General features: G+C 40.7%; 3 protein-coding genes across 3 annotated transcripts; 1 reads left to right on the forward strand and 2 right to left on the reverse strand.

The window, feature by feature from the left end:
• Nucleotides 1-144: 144 nt before the first annotated feature.
• smdt1b (single-pass membrane protein with aspartate-rich tail 1b) lies at nucleotides 145-1660 on the forward strand. Its single transcript, XM_032534779.1, has 3 exons — nucleotides 145-377; nucleotides 1056-1214; nucleotides 1416-1660. The coding sequence occupies exons 1-2, from the start codon at nucleotides 153-155 to the stop codon at nucleotides 1191-1193; spliced, it is 363 nt and encodes a 120-aa protein (XP_032390670.1). The 5' UTR covers nucleotides 145-152; the 3' UTR covers nucleotides 1194-1214; nucleotides 1416-1660.
• On the reverse strand, nucleotides 1559-8717 carry triobpa (TRIO and F-actin binding protein a). The gene is made up of 11 exons (XM_032534742.1): nucleotides 8526-8717; nucleotides 8241-8309; nucleotides 8024-8113; nucleotides 7706-7800; nucleotides 4933-5569; nucleotides 4502-4757; nucleotides 4135-4246; nucleotides 3819-3978; nucleotides 3511-3624; nucleotides 2387-2473; nucleotides 1559-2254 (listed from the first exon to the last, which is right to left on the reverse strand). Exons 1-11 carry the CDS (start codon nucleotides 8550-8552, stop codon nucleotides 2108-2110), a joined length of 1794 nt encoding a protein of 597 aa, XP_032390633.1. The 5' UTR covers nucleotides 8553-8717; the 3' UTR covers nucleotides 1559-2107.
• LOC116701721 (serine/arginine repetitive matrix protein 5) lies at nucleotides 8561-15331 on the reverse strand. Its single transcript, XM_032535588.1, has 8 exons — nucleotides 15209-15331; nucleotides 12764-12915; nucleotides 12200-12351; nucleotides 10949-12069; nucleotides 10357-10496; nucleotides 9863-10016; nucleotides 9628-9777; nucleotides 8561-8686 (listed from the first exon to the last, which is right to left on the reverse strand). Exons 1-8 carry the CDS (start codon nucleotides 15329-15331, stop codon nucleotides 8561-8563), a joined length of 2118 nt encoding a protein of 705 aa, XP_032391479.1.
• Nucleotides 15332-16738: the final 1407 nt, after the last annotated feature.

A 16738-nucleotide genomic window follows, 5' to 3' on the forward strand; every position in this document is an offset into this window, starting at 1 on the left:
TATATATATATATATAGCCTTCTCCACGGGCAGAAATATGGCTCTGAACACTAGAGCCTAAATCTAACCAATCCAACGAACGAAGAAAACAAATAGTAGCCAATGAGAGGGAGATTAGGGCGGTCGTCCCACTAGCTACCTCCCCATCATCCATGCTACATCGACGGTCCCACGCTCATGGGGCCACTCCCACTCAGCTGACATTACTGGAAAAAATGGCGACGAGTATATTGCGGCTCCCGTTGCGACTTTTTACCAAAAATGCGGGGACAATGAGCCGTAACAACGGCTTGAAAACATCTAACATATCCAGGACAACTCAAGGCAGGACCGTAGTTTCCACACCGTCGGGGGCAATTTTACCGAAACCGGATAAAGTGAGTTCTATTCTACCTTGGTTATCGAGTGAAAACCGACAGTGTAGGCGGGACTTAACGCGGCATTGACAGCCGCTGTAGCACATAGAAAGGCAGGAGATGCGCTGCGTTCAGTCAAGTCAGCCAATGAACGCATGTTTACACGAGCTTGGATGTGCTTTCAGGAAGTAATTACCCCGTTTTTGTCATTTTGATTCAATTAAAGTCCTTATTGATTAAGTGGACATTTTATGTTAGCCATTGAAATAATGCGTAATTGGAACATTTGCCTCTGATAAAGGGTGTTATTTGAGCTAGCTAAACACTACTCAAGATGGTGTGCGTTGTTGTCGAGACAATCGAGGGCAATGAAGGATATCTGTTTATTACAAAAACGCGTCGTTTGTTCTGAACTATGATGTCCAATAAGATTACGATGGCCCATACAGATAATTCCATATTATTGGAACACAAAAAACTATTAAGGCCAAGGACCAAACTGAAGGAAATATGTCGACTAAGAATGCTCCACCCATGGCTGGATAAACTTGCTGTGGGGCCACAAGAAATAATGAGCTGATGGGCCTCAGTTAAGCCCTTTTCAAAAGTTATTAGTTAGGTAGTCTGGCTTACCGGATGTACAGTGATATTTTCATGTCACTTGACAAACTTAGTCCTCTTGTCCTTTATGTTTTCCAGACACCATTTGGACTTATCCGCATGACAGCAGTGGTGGTGCCTTTCCTGTACGTGGGAACTCTGATCAGCAAGAACTTTGCCGCTCTTTTGGAGGAGCATGACATCTTTGTCCCTGAAGACGATGACGATGATGACTGAGCTTACTCCAGACAATAAATGGTAAAGTCAAAGTGTACATTAGCAACACCTTATTTGACCTTTCAACACTGTTGCTTAGACCTTTTTATGCACTCTTGTTCACGTGTATAGGGTGTTTGTAAGCTATGTGTGAAAGTGTGTAGTTTGTGGCATGTTTGCAACATTGACTAATGGTAACAAAGCTGCTGACAGTGTTTTTTTTTTTTTAATTCATATCCACAGGGTGCTTTGCAATACTGACTAAGAGCACACCAGCAGGCACAAAGAAGATGGGGAAGATGGGGCACTTTGACATCCAAATACATCTCTCCACCCATCTCCTCACTCTCTCCCCTGCTAACTATGTTTTCGCTAAATTCATTTTGTTCTAAATCTCATATCATGTGAGGCTATCAACACTACTAGTTATGCCTTCACTCCTGCTTGCATGTTTTTGTCTGTCAACTTAATAAAGGGAGCCGATTACACATGGATACACACTTGGTATTTAATCTTAAAGCCATCTACACATGATTTGCGGTAGGGTGCAGAGCAGAGAGGCAAAGCACAGCACAGAAACATTCTGGAATTGGTTGCGCCTTGAAAGGTAAACGGCAACAAGGTCAAAGTAGAAATAATTTTAACTTTGATCGCCTTGTTGGGCGGCAACGCTCTCTCCACAGGAAAACAATGGAACAGCCAGAGCAAAGCCTTTTTACTGTGGAACATGTGTAAGTGGCTAAACAGTCTTTGCACAGTGGTTTCTGAGTACACAATAGATGCCATCATTCTTAGTCTAACTCTTTTTACTCATACCCTATGTATATGTCTGGCATAACAGTACATCTTATTGCAATGTAAGTTGTGATATTTTGTAAATATTTTATGTTGGCTTGCTGTCATCAAGGTAAGTTTTTAACAGTTGTGTTCATTGGTCAGGTTTGTCTTGCTCCCTCCTGAAGTGCAGCGTTGGCCAGTCTCAAGTGTTCGTTGAGGGAGTCGGTCTCCAACTGGCTACGACCCCTCGTGTCACTCAGCTCTACATAGGCCATCTTATAACGCTCATAAGCTGCTTTTTTCTCCTAGAGTAAGGGTTGAAACAAATATGGAAGACACATCAAAGTCAAGCAGGGAGGACAGCTTAAATCAAATCTCTAAATATTCAACATGTACAAAGGAGTGTATTATTTTTGAGAGGTCTGATCATAAAGCACCTTGGTAAGAGACTGCACTTCAGTCTGTAGACAGCTGATCTCTTTTTTAAGGTACTGCACCTCATTGTCTTTCGCTCTCAGTAATGTCTGGAAAACAAAATGTGACATCTTACTATTGGCAGTAAAACATTTTCACATACATATGGAAAGTCTCAATGTATGGGACTGTGGTGGAGAGTAAGTAAGAACATGTTCTTAAGCACTGTAAGTACAACTTTAAGGTAGCCTACTACTACTTTCCTTGAGTGCTTTCTTTTTATGTTCCTTTATTCCAGTACATTTAAGAGGGAGCATTGGCACAATTTGCTTTACTACATTTATTTGACTGCAGTTGTACAACTGTACAGTTGCTTAGCTGATTAAGTGTTTCCATACAAGACATCAGCTTATGAAATATGGTGCATTGTTATAGATTAAACTAACCAACAGTATACAATGTAGTTAAAATTAGCTAAAAGACTAAAATGCTACTTACACATTAAAGCATTACATCAGTAACAATAAAAAATATATAACAATTACAGGGCCCATTTGTCTACAAAACAAATACCCTTACTTTTGATACATTAATTACATTTTGCAGATAATACATTGAATGCAGGACTTTTATTTGTAAAGAAGTGTTTTTTACCCTGTTGTGAGTAAAAGATCTGAATACATCTTCCACCACTGGAAGTCCAGCCAAAAAACCTTTTACTGCGGCCCAAAGATCTGTGCTGCATTGGTATTCAGGCAGTAGATGGCAGAATGGGCTGCGCTATTATGTGACCAACCACAGATGCTCAACACTAATGAGGCCATCGTAATCTGTGACAATGTTGTTAGAGGGAGCCATTACTGGGTGCACAACAAACAGTAAAAATGCAAAAACTGTCACTAGGACAAAGCAGTAAAAATTCTCAGATCAATTAGTGTTTATTAAAATGTGTTGAAAATCCCATAGCCCATTCGTCAAAAGTTGCTTCCTGTTTCCCCATGATGACAGGAACGTCAACATTTGTCTTTCAAGCCAGAGTTATTACTTGAGGTGTAATAACTGAAACAGGGTTGTGATGCAGCAATAAGGATGCATTAGTATCACCTACTTTCATATGATTTTAGTCACAACCTATTGCTATCAATACCTCTAATTCTGACGCACTGCGCTCAGTGTTGTGAAGGGATACCATGTCCGACCTCTGCCCTGTGATGAAATAACGCATGCGGTTGATCTCTTCCGCCACTTTGGCCTTAAGTTCCTGAAAAAAGATTTTTTTTAAAACTTAAATTATGTCATGGAGAAATAATGTGAATTAGTATGCTTATGAATATTGTAGTTTCCTTATTAGTTTAACCCTATAAGAACAAAAACTGAATTTGATGTCAATTTAACAATCAATGAGGTGGGACAGTACTGTATTAAAACAGAATTAAATCAGGCACGTATGTAAACCTGGTTTTCTCTTCTGAGCTGCTCCAGCTCTCTTTCCTTGCGACCAAGCTCAGTCTCTTGGCCCTGGCTGCTCTGCTCAGTGTGGCTCAGCTCCAGGCACTTCTGAAAGTAGCGCTCTGACAGCACATCTAACTCAGTGTGCAAGACATCCGCCTGTGGCCTGACACGCACAAACACATGAGTTATGGAGTGAAATATAATGCATGATCATGCAAGGGGTCACGGCTGAGTGTAGAACATTTTAAGCTTGCAGCGAGAGCCCCTTGAGATAAAGACAACTCTCAGCATGATAACAGAGTGACTGTAATGAACTTACATGTGGCCTCTGTATGAAACATCAGCCTGTGCAGCTCCTCCAGCCAACCTCCTAGCCTTCTCCACCTCTCTCTCCAGCTCCTCTCTGTGAGCTGCTCTCAGTGCCTCCATTGCTTTTAAAAAAAAAAATGATAATTTGTTACTTAAAATTTCTTTGCCTTCAACCCACAGCATTGCAAACAACACAATACAGCTATTTAAGAACATACATCAAGAACACAACAAAAACAGACTTAAAAGACATATTACAGTAAATAAATACATTAAAACTTGTTGCAAGATGTATTTAACAAAAGAAGCATAAGGAAGAGATGCAAACTGCCCCCATGTGCTACTGTTGCATGCCACTACTGTACTTCCTGTCTGACCTTTAGCAGCTGCCTGGCTCTCCTCCTGCAGCATCCTGTCTCTCTGCTCTTCCAGCTCCCTGATCTCCCTCACGTGTTTCTCCTGCAGTTCCTGCAGTGTTTTCCGATGGGCTACTTCCATGGCTTCTAGCTTGGCCCTGCAGGGGGCCCCGGGGCCACACGGGCTGTCCACCTCTATCCCCATGGTTGCCACCTCTATCCCCATGGGTGCACGCTCCCTCTTAATGCACTCCACTTGCTTTTGAAGTGATAGGGCCTGGTGGATGGATTTGTAGAGAGTATACGTAGGAGCAAAAATATTGAGATTTACCACCTCTGGATATATTAACATAATTGCCTTGCATTAAAACACTTTAAAGGAAAGTCTTACTATTGTTCCTAGTCATCACCTTTCAACTTTTGTAATAGAGTGACTGTAAGTTTTGTCTTACCTCCTTTTGAAGCACTTCAGCTTCATTTGTTTGAATGGTTGGAGCTCCATTACTGGATGGAAGAGCCCCATTTGAGCTCGATATATCAATTTGTGAACCAGTGACAGACTGTTTGGCCTCTTCAGGGCTCGATTGATACGTCTGGTTGCTAACGAGAGACTGTGATGCCTGTGAGGTGCTTGACTGATGAGCCTGGGCTCCAATGAGAGACTGTGCGCTTATGCCCCTATATGACAATGTCTCAAATTCTACCCACTTCCTGTTGACATCTGAGTCCATGGATTCAATTACAGGCACAGGTACACTCCCCCTTTTCAGCTCCATGGAGTCCCACCTGCTGCCCATCTCACTGAAGGGGACCCCCTCCTCAAACCACTTGTTCCTTTCCTCCAATCGCTTGGCTTGCTCGCGGTCCCAGCCCTCCCCTTCTTCTCTCTGACTGGATGGAGATGAGTCCAGATCCCTGTCTACAGTCTGCCGGTGGTTGTCGGCCTGATGGGAGTTTGCAGCTGTGGTGTTGGATGTGAAAGTGGTAGGTTCATAGTCAGAGTCCTTGCAGATGAACCGAGCAGGGGGTTGGCATGACGACGGTCTCCGGGAGATGGAGTTCTCTTTCACGCTGCCAGTGTCTGATTGGCTGAGGTCAGAGTGAGGGAAACACAGGAGGGTAGTGTTACACATCAGAAGAAAGATGATAGAAGGGGTTCAGTAAGGAAGGACCACCCAATCACATTGCCTGCATTTCCTCACAGTGATTAGACTGAGGATCATGTGATCATGATAAACATAAAGTTTTCAGCATTTTTGTTTTGTTTGTTAGTTTTGTCCTTTTTAAGCTATTTGCTATGTATATAGTTTATTTATGTAGTATATGCTGAGTATGTATTAGGCACAGTTCCCTTAGGTACAATGTTTCGAACATACATTTTATAATATTTTATTTTAAAGTTAACTGGGCTGAGCCTTCTGTTGTGTTTTGATTACAGTTATTGCACTTAAAGGAGCTCCTGCCTTTGAGAGGGAAATATGCTTCAATAACTAATGAATAACTGTGCTGTATGTCATGTATTTTGTTTTTGGACTTGATTTGCAAATGAATGAAAAAATGTCAACACAAAAAGTATCCATCATAAAGGATGTCCTGTTTTGTTGTCCTGTTTGTTCATTACTAATTATGATTAAACAGCAACGTTTTATGACAGTTCAAATGAAGACACATTCTGCAAACATTGTCAGCCAAAGCAGAAGTCTTATTAAGTATTTTACTTGTGATTAAAAGCTTCAGAATAACTAAAAGGACCTTGAAGTATGATTAGTCAACTGCTGTTTCCAAGATCAAGAATTAACTTTGAACCTCAACCATCTTAATATAATGTATGATTTAGTTGGCTTCATTCCCGCTTTCACACACATAGGTTACATTGATTTTATTCCAGAAGCCATAAGAGTTAACAGCCAACAAAGTGTACTTGTGTGACATAATGTGTCCTTGTATTATTGGACAATGTTGCAAACCAGCTTCAAATTGCCCCCTAAGGGAAAAATTTAGTATTTTTTAATTTAATTGAAATGTATACAGTAAAGGAATGTTGGCATGTTAAGTAATTTAATGAACTTTGCTTCTTTAAGATGTTGTTTTCAATATATAGTTTCTGGTTGTGCTAGTCTTCCAACAGGAGATGATTGTTTCTGATTACATTTTCTCAAGTACAAATACTAGCCTGACGTCATCATACTCAGATTCTAGTCAGAATATGCTGCACAACAAATCAAGTCCAGACCAAACTTCCCAACCTCAATTGTTGTGGGCGGGGCTAAGTTTGGCTGGCATCCAGGCTACCCAAATACAAATTTTAGGCACTTGTACTTACTGAGTATTTTTGTTTTACCTTTTACTCCACTACATTTATTTCACAGCTTAAATTAATGGTCACTTTACCGATTAAGATTTTACATACAACACATATGATGAACTTATAGAGTAGGCCTATGATGGAATGTTATTAAACTACCCAACAGTAGGCCTATGTGAAATTCTTCTTCAACTCAAGCAATTACAATAGTAAAATGCGGCTTATAAATTAAAGCATCAGCCATAATAACCTAATAATGTAATAGGCCTTCTCTCCTACACTGTAAACTTTGCCATACACTCTCATACAATATACAGAATAACAATAGAACTGATACTTTACTGACATTAGCGTGCCTATGTTTTGGAAACTGATTTTAGCAATAAAATAGAACCAAAATAATGTAAAACTATTATTACACTGGAAGGAACTCTTACGGATGCTAATTTTGCGTTCGGCCACCGTAGGAGTTAAAACTGGCTTTGAATGGGAGGGGGTAGAATGTTATATTAAGTTGGTTGTCATATATAACTTTACAGGTAGATGGGAGAAATTCTAACACAATGTAGCTTTAAGATCCTCAGATGTAATTGTGAAAATGTGGCTTAAAACTAGATAAAAAGTCAAACTGTGACAGCTTCTGTCAGACAACCATAACGCGGTCAAATGTGCAAAGGGGATATGACGCTATAATTGACAGGCGACCAGATGTAAAGCTTGAAGTAAATTGCAGATTTTTTTGGGTTAGAAAATTTGTTGGAAACATTTAGGAAAATGTAAGTACACAACTCGACAAAATATATGAATTAGGTTTAGTCGCTTTTAGACATTCTTATGCGGAAATGTTACATATTATGCGTTGAAGTAAAGGATCTGAATACTTCCTCCTCCACTGTTTCCAAGAATAAAGTCAGACTCACCGAGTGGTGTTCTGGATTGCCTGCTTTAGTAACTTCACCCAGTTCCGTCGTATTCTGGAGGTCATAACAGAGAGGGTGAACACTGCTCTCTTTGTCTGGAAGAGATCAAAAGACAGAGCAAAGACACACACACACACACACACACACACACACACACACACACACACACACACACACACAAACACACACACATTGTTAAACAGGAAGCAGCCAAACGTTTGGAAATGTGGGGAGGTGTGGGGGACATCTGACTTTCCAACTGTCTGATGGTGTACTGTATACTGTAAGACAATGAACAAAAGTACAGTGAATACATACATGTAATTGGAATCCATAGTTCTTCTCTACATCACAGTCGGACACATTCACACAGGATGTCAGGTTGATCGCTCCGTCCAGATCGTCTGACTGCAGCACAAATAAGTTTGAAATTTCAATTGACTGTTTGTAGATTGAAATCAATTTCTGTAGGTTAACATCTAGTAAATCTTCCTACAAATCAAAAATTACTTTAATGTCACATGTCAGCTCCTACCTCCTCAGCCTCCGAGTCTCTATAGTACCTCAGTGAAGTATCACCCAGAACAAACCAGTGCTTCCTCCACTGAGCAAAACACAGTAAACATAGACAATATTGAAATTAATGACGTTTTTACTTTCATGTGTAGACATCTTTAAAGATAGTTTAGGGGTTGAGTCCTGTTCTTGGTTTTTGTACTCTGTCTGATGTATCAGATTATGCATGGTTATACAGGAATTAGAAGAGAAAATGACACTACCCTCTTTTTTAGTACATAAGTATTCAAAAACTTCCATTTACCTTGCCATGTTCATCCAGTCTGGACATCCACCCCTTCAAGTAACAGAGCCTGTAATTAAAGCATTGCGATCAAGCTCTTTGGAAGCATTCGGCTGTGGTTTTGTCTCACGCTTCATTGTGAAAAAGAGGAAACGGAAACTGTCAGAGATAACCACATCATTCTGAACCACGCATAGAGAGGCATGCAGAACTATAAAGCACAAAAAAATGGGAAACATAATGCAGAGTAGGTACTGTATGTTAAAAAAGGAAGAAGTGTGGCAATCGTCATAAACGGGGAAATAAAAAGAGAAAGAGAAACTGATGCAACATTATTAGAATGACTTGAAAAGAAGAGAGCACGTTCAAAGCATGTTAGTACAAAAGAATACTTACCATGCATGCATCATGTTGTACAGTATATATTGTGAGGATGAGAGAAAGAAAAAGACATTGAGAGAAAAGAAAATGCATGATGTGTGAGGTTAAATTAGGAAGTCACAAATGTTAGATCACACGTAGCTCTTATTAACATAAATGGCATGTCAGGGCTTCTGAACTACTACAAACGTTTGCAGGGTTGCATGTAAATTCAAAGCATTTATTTAACATTTTGAATGTTGCATTTTTGCTTCATCCCTCTGGGTTTGTTGACTCGCCACGTTTTATGTTTTATGTCGGCATAACACTGCAGCACTGACACTGCACGCTACATTGGCTTGAAAACCTCCTAGAATCTATTAATATAAAAATGATTAATCACATGAACATGCTGCCCTAAAACATTGACGGCTAACTAATGGCTTTTTTCCTGCAAGGTGCTTCTATGAGAGAGGCGCCTGAAGTAAAAGAGCTGAAATAAATATCAGGGATCTACTTTAGAATGAATGTATGAATGACCCATTTTTCCTCCAAACACTCGTGATTTTTTTTTTTTTTTTTTTTAAAGTTATTTTTTCGGGGTTTTATTCCCTTTATTTTTAGACAGGACAGATATGTACGTGTGAAAGGGGGAGAGAGAGAGAGGGGGGAGCGACATGCAGCAAAGGGGCCACAGGCCGGACTCGAACCCGGGCCCGCTGCGTCGAGGGGCAAGCCTCTATACATGGGCATCCGCACAGACCACTGCGCTATCTGGATGCCCCAAACACTCGTGATTTAAACAGTTGCAGAAAAGTAATGCAACAGTGCTCACCTGTGTCTGCGGACGCTCAGGAGGAGCTCGATCCTTCACCTTTGAAGATCTGTGTTTTCCACTTTGATAATCTGAACTCTATAGAACAAACAGATGAGGTTACAAGGTCTGTTGTTTCAACACAGATTTTATTGTGAACATATGTGCAGTTGTTGGGTCGTACCTGTGAATGAAGAGATGCGGTTGATTGTCTTCGAGATGATCGTCCATTCTCAGAGTCCCGACATTTCTCTCGTCTGTCCCTTCCTCTCTCTCTGCCTCTCCCCCTCTCATCTGACTCAAGCCTTGAGCTATAGATGTCTGTTTCATCTTGGTACCTACAGAGCCAAATTAAAGTGCACAAAAACACACTAAACGCACATCTACATACTTTTCTTCTTATTGAACGCTCACATTCCTCTGCAAAGGCTTCTAGAGGACTTTCTTTTTTCTCTTACCATATCTAAGACAATAACTTATATTCCGATCTAAAGATATCTTCAAAGTCTTTTTCTATTTGCTACTTTAATTGTTTATTTACATATATTCCAGCTGCTAAAGGAACAGTTTAAAGAACTACATAAGACTACAGAATAGATGCATGGTCATGGAACGTTTGTTACGGCTATCCGAGAATAGACGCTATAATACCATACAGTACCATATAGTACCACCAACCTGTAAGTCCTAAGCCTCTGGTCCCTGCATGGGCTGGGACTCTGGTTCCTCTTCCTTATCCCTGGAAACTCTTCCTCCGACTCTAGCTGGATCGTTGGAATACCAGCCAGGACAATGTAGTCTTCTAGGGTCATCCCCACCTCGGATTCATAAAGATTTAGCAACACGTTACATTATATATGAATGAAGAGTTGGCTCACAATGACAATGATGATGTTTAGCATGTATAATGTTTACGAGTTCACCAACAATTTAACGTGTTAGCATGCAAACATTTGCTAATAAGCACCAAACAAAGTGCAGCTGAGGCTGATGGGTATGTCATTAAATTTGCAGGTGATTGGTCACCAACAAAAGTGTTGAACAAATGAAAAGTTTGACTTGATCATGACAATCAATCCAATAGTTGTGTAAACATTCCACTGTAGGCTTCATCCTCTGGGGACCATGAATATCCATCTAATAGTATTTCAAATATGTCAGTCAGGACTAAAGTGGTTGGCCGAGTGACAGACGGAAGGACATTACCATCCAGTAAGCCACGCTGCTAGCTTGGCTAAAAAACAGTTTTACCTGATATACGTAACATTACCTCCTCCACTTCTACGGCAGCCTTCTTGGGTTCAGAGATCAGTAAGGCCTCCATGCCTCGCCTGATGTTACTCTTGCTTCTGTCGCTGCTGACCTTATGGTCAGTTTCTGTAATAGCAACATGTGACAGTGAACCGCCAAGCATCTGAGAGTCCGCACCTCGTCTTGATGTGGAGGAACAACGAGAGGGTGGGTGGCTGAGTAAAGAGTGTGAGGACCCCTGCCAGGAGCCTTGATACGGACTCAATCTGCTGTCCCTGGACTGTGGATCCCGTTGTGGGGTGTGGCTGTGTGTACTGAAGCCGTTCCTGGACGGCGATACTTCACGGCTGTTGCGAGTGTGAGTGTTGGCCAAGCTGTTAACGGCTGTTCTGGTTTGAGGAGATGCTTGAGATCCCACATATGAGTTTTGCTGAATGGCTGAGGATCCACGGCGGGAGATAGACTCCAGATTCCTGTAGAGCTTCTCAGAGTCCAAACTGTGTTTGTTTGAAGCTTGTGATGGACTGCTTAAGTCTCTGCTGCATCTCCTTTGAACATCAAATTCACCGTTCTGTAAATGGAAAGAGTCTGTGAGCTTGTGAGGAGTGGCTCTGGGGGGCGAGACAGTCCGAGAGATGATGGACCCCCTCCTACGGGATGGACTGGACCTGCCAGATGTATGTTGAGAAAGACCACGTGATGGAAGCGGAGAGGAGCCATGAGACGAAGCTTGAGACCGGGCATGACTTCTGGAGAGGGAACTTTTTCGCCGGGTTCCTAAAGGAGGGTCAATTATCTTGTAGCGATCTGGGCTCACAGAGCTGTGGCGTGTTGGTGAATTATTCTGTGAATCAGCTCCCCGTCTAAAGTTGGAGTGGTACGTGTACCTCTCTGGGGATTCACTTCTCCAAATTTCTTGCATATATGTCTCTGGGTTTCTCCTCTGGGAGGGCACTCCAAGGTTGATAGTCCTGTAGGGGACACAGGCTTTGGGCTCTGGAACATAGTTGCTAGGAAGAGGACGCCCCCTCTCGTAGTAACGATACGACCGTTTGTGGACTTCGTCCATCTGTTTCTCACCATCAACTTTTCTGTCTGGAGAGAAGTAGCCACTCTCTTGTTCCCTGTCTCCTCTGGACTCTGAAAATCATACAAGCCTGAGGTTATTGCCTTAACATGTAGCATGTAACAGAGCATGAGCACAAGTCAATGTCAAGACTGTCTTCTGTACAAGCTAGTTTAATGGTGCAGTGTATGTCACGGACTGTACCTGATGTCCGGCGGGACCTGTCTCTGCCCCTCCTCTCATCCATCCAGGAGCTTTCAGCTTTGGACGTGTCCAACCGGGTCATATCTCTCAAACAGTGCCTCTCTGAGCCAAGGGATCTGCTCCTCTCTGGACAGTCCTGCTGATTTGGAGAGCTAGAAAAGGAAAGTGCAAGGTTTTCAGATACAGAAGAGGAAACTGGTGCAAACATGGAGTTATCAGTTTGTAAAATGTGTTTAGTGGACAGTCACTTGGCTTGATGATCAGGGAGAAGGCCTACAAATCTAACAAGGGCTTTGAAAGATGATAGAGCAATGCTATAATCTGCCAAATTTCTGGTTGTGGGTGTGAGTTAAATCACATGCACTGCTTCTTTAGTGCAACTTGGCCCACTTTAATAACTCTGACTCAAACATAATACATCAGAGACAAACACTATAGGCTTAGGTTTCTTTCTGTGTCGGAGTGTGTTGTTTCACAGTATATGTGTGCTTGCTGCCCTCGGCAGACTGTTATTGGCAAAAGAAAAGAAGTGGTTTCTGAAATCAGGATACAGGATACAGTCACCTGTATTGTATGTCAGTATCCCAGATATTAGGTTCCCACTCAGGACTCAGACTGTGGACCGGACTCCACTCGTAGGTCCAGCAACCGCTGACATCATCACTACTGCCACTTGTGGACACCTCAGACTGGGCGCAAGTATCATTATCTGCTTCCTAGTTGGTGGAGCACAGAAACACCTCATTAAGCATTTGGATGAGTCAGTGAGAGTCAAATGGGTATTTTGAGTCTTTTATTAAAAAATAAGGATTGTAAATTAAAGGAAAATGTAGGGTTAGAAATTGTCAAAGTTGTCATTAAGGCAACTGTGGACTCATGCAAATATGACTGTTTAGGAAATTAATTGTTTATTTAGATCATTCCTCCTTTTTTCAAAAAAGCCCAGTTATCACATTTGATCATATTTTATTATAACGCTCCAACAGAGTCAATTACAGCACATCATGAACCTGACAAAAGCTTCACACAGCAACCACCTGATGGACAGTGTCTTTTAAAGAACAAAACACAAATCAACATAAACCTCCCCTGTAGACACAAATATTCAGCCAGCTTACATCCCAAGTCTAAATATTAAGACATATTTCACTTACTGTGACTGCTTGTTGATCTTAAGCTAAATCGTCTGTCAAGGCTTTCAGCAGCTCTCCTCCTTCTCTCCTTCTCTCCCTTCGTTCCAACTAAGCTAACACATTTAGACTGCACAGGATGTAACTCAAGATAGTCTCGGCACATGCTCATCATTATTTCATTGCTCTAGTGCTTTTGCATTACCAGAACCGCCTACTCAACTTCTTTCTCATCTTTATCTTGATCCCTCCTTCAGTTTTACCTCTCATTAAAAGGCAGACCACAAAAGTTTTGGTCATTTTAGTTCTTAATCTCTTGACTGGATGCAAGTTTGAAGCGTAAAGTATCATCTTATGTTTTTTGATGAAAATAAAGTCTACATTACAGTTATACCTTTGATTAAAAAAAGAACTTCTTGACATTATTTCAATGTTGTGTGAGAAGATATGTTCGCATGTGTCATAGGCATATCAGATTACGACCCATTCCCCAACAATTGTAATGTGCCTTCATTAATTAATGATACAGAATCAAATGCCACCTTGTTGTATTATCCTTCTACCACCTCCACAGTGGTTTCACTTGGTGGTTGCGTTATAAGTTGACATCATCAGGTCAGTGTGCAACTTGTCGGACAGTTTTACCACAATAATTGAAATGGTAGCAGGTGATTAAAAAGCACTTGACCCTGTTATTTATAATGTCAGTAGATTTTGACCTCAGTATTGTGTCATCTTGTTGCACCTCTATTCATCAATGTTTTGACAACGATTGCTGGTCACATAAACATCAGAGTCTGAAGTTATCAAACTGCTAGGAGTAAGATTTTGGACAACGAAAATGGACAAATGATAAAAGCAAAGTCCTTTACTTCTTCTAGCAAATTTAGGATTAAAATCTCAATCAAAAGACTCTACCCTGCAGTGCACAAACAACACAGTTTCTTCACAACCGTCTTCTACAATGGTTCAGCTGGTGAAGATGCTGACATTTTATCTGGGACCTGTTTGCTTTGGCCTCCTTTTTTGTAATCAAGTATGATATTATGTGTGTAGTCAATAGTAGTGGATGAAGTATTCAAACCATTTACTTTAGAAAAAGGAGCATGCTTTGCATTCACTTAAGTACAATATTAGTACAGATTTAAGTTCCAGCAAGAAACTTTACTTAAAGTATCAAAAGTAAAAGTACTCATAATGCAGAGTGGCTGCTGTCAGCGTTATTAGGGATCCAAGCCCGAGGGGGCTGGGATTTGCGGGGCATTAACCCTGCAAATCCTTTATTCTTAATTATTGGCTGGAAAACAATTATGTTTCGTAGTGCAGGTTGATGCGGTTCTACAAGGATTGCTTTTTTTTTAGTTAAAGTTTTTAGTGTATTCAGGCAGCAGATAGGGAGATATTTTCTGTATGTGACTGTATGTGTTAATGGGATATTTGCAATGGTAGTGTTGGACCCCGGTCATAACTGCTTGCAGTTCAAGTTACATTAATGTACCATTATCATTGGTACATTGGTACTACTCAGGTGGTACTTTAATGTTGTCAAGGTGGAGCTAATTTCAACTCATTCATTTAGTTTTTCATCATATGTGTCATATCAAATGTATGTAAATGCAGTTAAGTGACTGTAACTAAGGGGCGTCTTAATAGTGAGATCACTTGAGAGAGTTGCTCCTAAAGTTTGACTACATTTGCTCTACACAAGGTGAACTGCTTAATAAACATTTTTTTTTCTAAATTGTTTTAGAGCATTCTAATGTGAAATTCTTGAACATTTGGTAAATACAGCCCCATATTCACAAAACTACTGAATGATTAATGTGCATACCCACTCTTGTGAATCGTCCTGTTGTGCAGCAGCAGCAGCAGCAGTAGCAGCAGTGATGTTGTTGCTGCTGAGGTGCATATGATCCGGCCGCAGGCAGGCGCTGCAGCGGGAGGGGTCGAAGGTGTTGGGCTGGAACTGACGGCAGTAGCGGTCCTCAGCAGGGGGCGCCATGTCGATCCTGCTGAATCTGGGTATTCTCAAGCACTTTGCACTAAAATAGTCTTAATTTTAAATAGTTCTAGTGTGGTTATTTCCCAGGGGGCTTCTAGTGGCTCTTGGTCATTAGCATAATATAAATAACAGATATCATCAAAACAATTGAGCTCTTATTAGTACTGATTAGGCAGGCTCTAAAAGATTAAAAGTTAATTCTTTAGTTATCTGCATTTTTATTGTTTCAAAGGAGAATAATATTAATTTATATATATATTTAAGTGTATTTGGGATGTTTCTACTATAAATAGAATTTAATGAGTCAGGCCTCCGTGTCAGTAACAATTTAATATCTCTCAAGAAGAGTTTGTGAGCAATCCCGTTGACTGAAACAAACTCTAGATGGGATACCTTTACACCTTTGAGCATGAAATCGTAACATATGCATGACATGTATAATGTAACTATTACAAAGAGGCAATTCTCCAACATAAGGTATTTATGTCAAGGTGTACATAGATATATCTAAAAGTACGAGACACTCACCTTATGATTGTGGTCCAAACACTTCATAGTCACAGAGAACGCTTTTTGTGCTTATTTCCAAGAGAAGATCCTACTTTGAAAGCTCCAGGATGGAAATGGACTGGTGTGTTATTACGAAGGCTACATAGGCTGGGGTCTTTTATCAGTAAACAAACATTCATTGGTTCTCACATTGGCCCAATATGGGGACTGTGTCCTATCAAATATCATTTTCTTTAGAAAGTGAAACATAGCTCTGACTCCTCCTGACAGATGTCTTATGGGTTGCTGCACAGATGGTAATGTTAACAGTGCAGCCACAAAGAGTAGACATAAACGAGATAAAGGCATACAATGTCAGGGAATGAGAATAAAAAATTAAATGAAATTATCATTTAAATGCTGATACAATACAGAATATTATAACTCTATCTTGAATATTTAAATATTTTGGGAAATACACATATTTTCTTCCTTTCGGAGATTTAGATGAGTGAGAGTGAAAGATCAAAACCATTGCCAAAAAAAAGTAAAGGTAGTAAAAAAAAAAGTAGAAGATCACGAGCCAGCCAGCAGGTCTGAACCCTCTTGCTGTGAGGCAACAGTGCTAACCACTGCACTGCTGTGCTGCCCTGTTCCAACACAAATAACTTTATTTTGAATTCTAATAGAGGCAGATCAAACAGATTAATGGGGAACATGAAGTCTTAGTTTGGAGACTAATCAATACGAACATCACATAGCATCAATGAAACAAACTGATGATACTGTCAGGCTGTGTGTAAATTTGGGGTGTGCAAATGTAGATACAGTACAGGGATATACAGAAACTGAGGACAAACATGCACATTTAAATACTCACATTCAGTCTATCTTCACACACACACACACACACACACA

Source organism: Etheostoma spectabile, chromosome 2 (assembly GCF_008692095.1).
Source record: "Etheostoma spectabile isolate EspeVRDwgs_2016 chromosome 2, UIUC_Espe_1.0, whole genome shotgun sequence".
Classification (NCBI taxonomy): domain Eukaryota; kingdom Metazoa; phylum Chordata; class Actinopteri; order Perciformes; family Percidae; genus Etheostoma; species Etheostoma spectabile.